The sequence below is a fragment of the Rhincodon typus genome, chromosome 2 (assembly GCF_021869965.1).
Source record: "Rhincodon typus isolate 14 chromosome 2, sRhiTyp1.1, whole genome shotgun sequence".
Lineage (NCBI taxonomy): Eukaryota > Metazoa > Chordata > Chondrichthyes > Orectolobiformes > Rhincodontidae > Rhincodon > Rhincodon typus.
Genome location: NC_063333.1, coordinates 135,121,158 through 135,127,060, shown reverse-complemented (window position 1 = coordinate 135,127,060; position 5,903 = coordinate 135,121,158). Strand labels below are relative to the sequence as shown.

Genomic DNA, 5,903 nt, shown 5'->3' with positions numbered 1-5,903 from the left:
GAATGATTTCTGAAGAAGGGTCCAGACCCGAAACGTCAGCTTTCCTGCTCCTCTGATGCTGCTTGGCCTGCTGTGTTCATCCAGCTCTACACCTTGTTATCTCAGATTCTCCAGCATCAGCAGTTCCTACTATCTGTCTCCATAGTGTAGGAGCATTGTTACAGACCAAGGCGTGTCCCTTTTTTTGCAGTACTTGCTGCCAGATTTCGCGACATAAATTGTTTAAAAGTCCCAAAGCCAGTTTGACCACAACACAGTAAAAATAATAGTCCACAATAAATGAGGGGTAGAGTCGCATGTTAGGTGGTAGTGTACCAGGGTGTTTGGAGGGGGGGATAGGAATGGTGAAGGTGGCAGGTAAATGGGTGGTGTAGTGTCATAGTTCTGGACCTGGTATGTCAGACTATGTATGTTGGGTTAAATTGGGCTAGTAGGGGAGTGTTGGATTGGGCTGTTGATGTGCATGGTGTTAGGTCTGGGGAGGGGGGAGGGGTGTAGTGTTGGGTCAGCAGTAGGTGTGCATTGCTAGGAGTTCAGTGGGTGTAGTTTGGGGACATGTAGGGGGGAGTCAGGTCTGTGGTGAGTAAACTTTTCTAGTAATAGTTATACAGGAGTTAGAGCAGGCTTTAATCCTCTAACTACTTCTGGGTAATAATTAAGTTTAAGTAGAACACTCCAAATTCTATGACTTTAAGGAGCTTTCTTGGAGGGTTTCAAGTGGAGCAGACTCTCTCTTTGGAAATTTCAATTTCCCAGGCAGTTCCCTCAGAAGTAGCTGTGTAAAGAATTACATGTGGTCCAGACACACACCCAGAAACAACTGCCCAGCCATTGACTTTTCAGGGCCAGTGCCTTTCAGTGTTCGAATGGTGTCTCATTTTATCTATTCTCACATTCTTTGCACCTTTTATGGCATCTGTATGCCAAGTTCTCTTGTGTTTTTCCCAGCTTCCTCCTTTTGTCAGTTTTACTGACCGTTTGCATGAATATGTCAAATCATCTGAACGCTGTTATGTTAATTTTTCTATTATATTGTTGACCCACATACTCTGTTTAGTCTTTTGTACAATTTATTTCACAAGGATTGTGCATATTGGATTAAATTGATTTCCCTCAAAAATGCATTGATTACTGGTTCATTCAGCATTATTGTGATTAAAATTGTATAAGTATTTATGCCTGTCACCTAGGCACATAAGATGATGCAAAAAACATAACTAGCTCCTGAGGTAAATGTTAATGTAATTTGGTCATTGTTATTCTGTGTAATGATATTAAATAAGACTGGGATAATTTTTGCACAACTAAAGCAATGCTTTAGGGGCACGGTGGCTCAGTGGTTAACACTGCTGCCTCACAGCACCAGGGACCCGGGTTCAATTCCAGCCTTGGGCCACTGTCTGTGGAGTTTGTACGTTCTCCGTGTCTGTGTGGGTTTCGTCCGGGTACTCCAGTTTCCTCCCACAGTCCAAAGATGTGCAGTTTGGGTGGATTGGCCATGCTAAATTGCCCATAGTATCCGGGGATGTGCAGGCCAGTTGGGTTAGCCAGGGTTACAGGGATAGGGTAGAGATGTGGGTCTGGATGGGATGCACTTCAGAGAGTCAATGTGGACTTGATGGGCCGAATGACCTGCTTCCACACTGTAGGGATTCAGTGGGAATGAGTGTATCATCTGAGATAATCTGAAACTTTTAACAAAAGTGTTGACAGAAATAACTTTGAAGACAAAATTGTCTTTTCTATAAATGTAGGTATTGCTAAAAGACCAATGAAGGTATGATTTTTGTTGTATTTCGATATCAAGCAAAAATAGTCTTATCACACACTATAACCTGGGTTTTAGCCATAGTTGTGAATGTGAGAACCCAGATTTGAGCAGCAAGACATGTCAAGTGTTTTCTCCCCACATTTTTATTTGGCTTTTATAAAAGAAAAACTTTATTAAAAAAAGTAAATATTTTATGTAGTTTGTTTTGCATTAGTGAATTTAGGAACAATTAAATATTGAAGCAAATTCAGGATTTTAGCTCCAAAGTCTATCAGTTTCAGTGAGCAAATGTCAAGGCTGAATTATTTAAAAATGTAGATAAGTTGTTAGCCTGACATTCCAATAAGGTTCAGGAAATGCTTTCAGCTACCTTCTAACCTAAAGAGTTGCATTGTCTTCGTAATTAATAATCTTCTCTTACATATAAGACATTGTGATGTTTGATTAAAAATATGTGCATTTTTTTTCTAGCCTGCTCAATTTGAACATCATGTTGTGCAAACTCTACAAAGTCTCAACGAAACCATAGACTGCAAACCTGGAGAAACCAATGTAAGCTTTGCTATCCTGAATTACTTTTTATGTTTTTGAGTAATTTCCCTTTGGCATTTCCAAAGTCTTGAAGCACATCTGGAGAAATCACTTGAAACATACCTTGTCTTTTTTCATATTACTTTTCCTTTTCCATGTTGTATATCAAATAAACTAAGATGTTCACCTTTTCCATGCAGGTGCTGCTCCATTTGGTGATTGAACAGTAATTTGAAGAATCACGCTTAAAGCAAACTCATTGTCAATCGTGTAGTTAATTATTGCCATGTCATAAACTTGTGTAGTGTAATTAATGTAGAAATTATGGAAAGTACTTGAAAAATTATCACTGTCCTTAAGAAAATCAAACCAGAAATGTTAAAAACCACAACAATAAAACTTAAACTCTACCACTCCTGAACACCCCATAGTGCTCAAAGCCAGTGAAATACCTTTTGAAGTGCAGTCATTGCTGTACAACCAGAGCTTGGTGCAATATTACTATACTACTCTGTCCCTTGAGTTGGAGCTGGATGTCCCTGGACTATCCCTTAGGATCTAGTTGTTGTAAATGAGTACATCTTAGGGTCATTTAGAAGCTAAACATTTATTGCTGTCAATTAGAGATGAATACCTTCTCAAAATTGTTAGTTGATTTGTGTATTCTTGGTTGCTACATAGCTTCTTTATTTAACTGACCTTATCAGGTCTGTAGGACAAATACAGAAAGCATTAGGAAAGGTCACAAATTGATATTTGAACTTGCAACGTTGAACAGCTTCTGACAGTGTTCTAAATGGATTTAGAGCTATACAGGTGCACCTGACTCAATATGTTTGTGACCTTTAAAATTAATATATGTTTGCTGACACCAACGATCCTGTGACTGTGCATACTTACTGCCGATTTATTTCCAAATGCACAATATTGAAACAACTTTTAAATATTAAAATAAAAATCCTGTTCAATTGACACTTTATTTTTCTTGCATGATATATTATTTAATTTTTTTGTGATTAGGTCTTATGTATTTCTCACTGTGTTATTTAAATATATTTGAAATAAAATGTTGTGCATATGCTTCTGGGTGTCGGCAAGCAGAGCTGTAATTTAATGTAGCAGAGGTTAATACTTGACAGATAACGTGTTCAACACTTAATAGTCTCAGGTAGATTAGTCTTGATTTCATTTGTTGACCGGATCCTTAAGCTTGCATTTGTTTGGTGGAGTGCATGTTATATTTCATCAAGTGATGGGTACAAAATTCTTGTCATATTTCATAGCAATAATTATTTTCTATTACAGATATTTCAACATGAGAAGAGCCAACAACACGTGCATGAACTCTCCATTAACATTATGAAGGTGGGTAGATATTAGAGATGTTTGAACTCTTCAGATACAGAATTATTGCAGCTTTGGAAGGTGTGCTTTTCATCCATCCCCTCCGTACCACCGACACTCCCACTGCCATGTAAGATATTTGGAAATTTTAAGTGTAACTTCATCTACCTTTATATTCCTTTTCTTTGCTTACTTTCAGTGTCAGATTGTAGAAGTTATTTAAAATACCTATCTTTTCATATTGGACTTGTCATCTGAATTTTTCAATTTTGGGAACTGTTTGCATATATTACCAATGTTATGTTAATTCAAGGTTAGAAAATAATTACCAGGCCTAGGATTAAGTGCTCTATGATGCTGCGTTTTGGGTCAAGTGATTTTAAGGACTTTAATTCCAACCCTGTCAACATCCTTGTAAATCTTTTCTGTACCCTTTCAAGTTTAACAACATATTTTCTATAGCAGATAGACCAGGAAGATATTGTTAAACTTGAAAGGGTGCAGAAAAGATGTTGCTGAGTAAACCCTTCCCATTCATGTACTTGTCCATATGTCTTTTAAGTGTTGTAACTGTGTCTGCATCTACCATTTCCTCCAGTAGTTCATTTCACACACGAACCATCCTCTGTATGGAAAAAGTTGCCCCTCGGGTCCCTTTTAAATCTTTCCCCTCTCACCTTAAACCTATGCCCTCTAGTTTTGAACCCCCATCCTAGGGAAAAGACCTTTGCTGTTCACCTTATCCATGCCCCTCATGATTTTATAAATCTCTATAAAGTCATCTCTCAACCTCCTCCACTCCAGGGAAGAAATGTCCCAGCCTATCCAGCCCTTCTTTATAACTCAAACCCTCCATTCCTGGCAACAGCCTAGTAAATCCCTACTTAACTTCCAGCTTAATAATATCCTTGCTATATCAGGGCAAACAGAACTGGACACAGTACTCCAGAAAAGGTCTCAGCAATGTCCTGTACAACCTCAACATGACTTCCCAACTCAATTCACTCATCATCCAAGAAGTGGGTTTAACCAGGATGAGTTTCTCTCCATAGGTTATTTGAGCCCTTATTAACTCGCAATAGCTACTGAAAACAATTTAAAGTACCTGATGTATCAGAACAGCAACTGGTGTAACCGTTTAGAACATAGAACATTACAGCGCAGTACAGGCCCTTCGGCCCTCGATGTTGCGCCGACCTGTGAAACCAATCTGAAGCCCATCTAACCTGAACTATTCCATTATCATCCATATGTTTATCCAATGACCATTTAAATGCCCTTAAAGTGGGCGAGTCTACTATTTTTGCAGGCAGGGCATTCCACGCCCTTACTACTCTCTGAGTAAAGAACCTACCTCTGACATCTGTTCTATATCTATCACCCCTCAATTTAAAGCTATGTCCCCTCGTGCTAGCCATCACCATCCGAGGAAAAAGGCTCCCACTGTCCACCCTATCTAATCCTCTGATCATCTTGTGTGTCTCTATCAAGTCACCTCTTAACCTTCTTCTCTCTAACGAAAACAGCCTCAAGACCCTCAGCCTTTCCTCATAAGACCTTCCCTCCATACCAGGCAACATCCTGGTAAATCTCCTCTGCACCCTTTCCAATGCTTCCACATCCTTCCTATAATGCGGTGACCAGAACTGTACGCAATACTCCAAGTGCGGCCGCACCAGAGTTTTGTACAGCTGCAACATGACCTCATGGCTCCGAAACTCAGTCCCTCTACCAATAAAACCTAACATACTGTACGCCTTCTTAACAACGCTATCAACCTGGGTGGCAACTTTCAGTGATCTATGCACATGGACACCGAGATCTTTCTGCTCATCCACACTACCAAGAATCTTATCATTAGCCCAGTACTCTGTATTCCTGTTATTCCTTCCAAAGTGAATCACCTCACACTTTTCCGCATTAAACTCTATTTGCCACCTCTCAGCCCAGCTCTGCAGCTTGTCTATGTCCCTCTGTAACCTGCAACATCCTTCCGCACTATCCACAACTCCACCAACTTTGGTGTCATCCGCAAATTTACTAACCCATCCTTCTACGCCCTCATCCAGGTCATTTATAAAAATGACAAACAGCAGTGGCCCCAAAACAGATCCTTACGGTACACCACTAGTAACTGAACTCCAGGATGAACATTTCCCATCAACCATCACCCTCTGTCTTCTTACAGTTAGCCAATTTCTGATCCAAACCACTAAATCACCCTCAATCCCATGCCTCCGTGTTTTCTGCAATAGCC

At 39.7% G+C, this 5,903-nt stretch overlaps 1 protein-coding gene across 1 annotated transcript in view; it reads left to right on the top strand.

The window, feature by feature from the left end:
- Window positions 1-5,903, top strand: part of exoc2 (exocyst complex component 2) — a 279,000-nt gene that overhangs the window by 181,497 nt on the left and 91,600 nt on the right. The window contains exons 18-19 of the mRNA XM_048609069.1: window positions 2,243-2,323; window positions 3,608-3,667. Coding sequence (XP_048465026.1) covers window positions 2,243-2,323; window positions 3,608-3,667 — 141 coding nt within the window. The remainder of the gene's footprint in view (window positions 1-2,242; window positions 2,324-3,607; window positions 3,668-5,903) is intronic.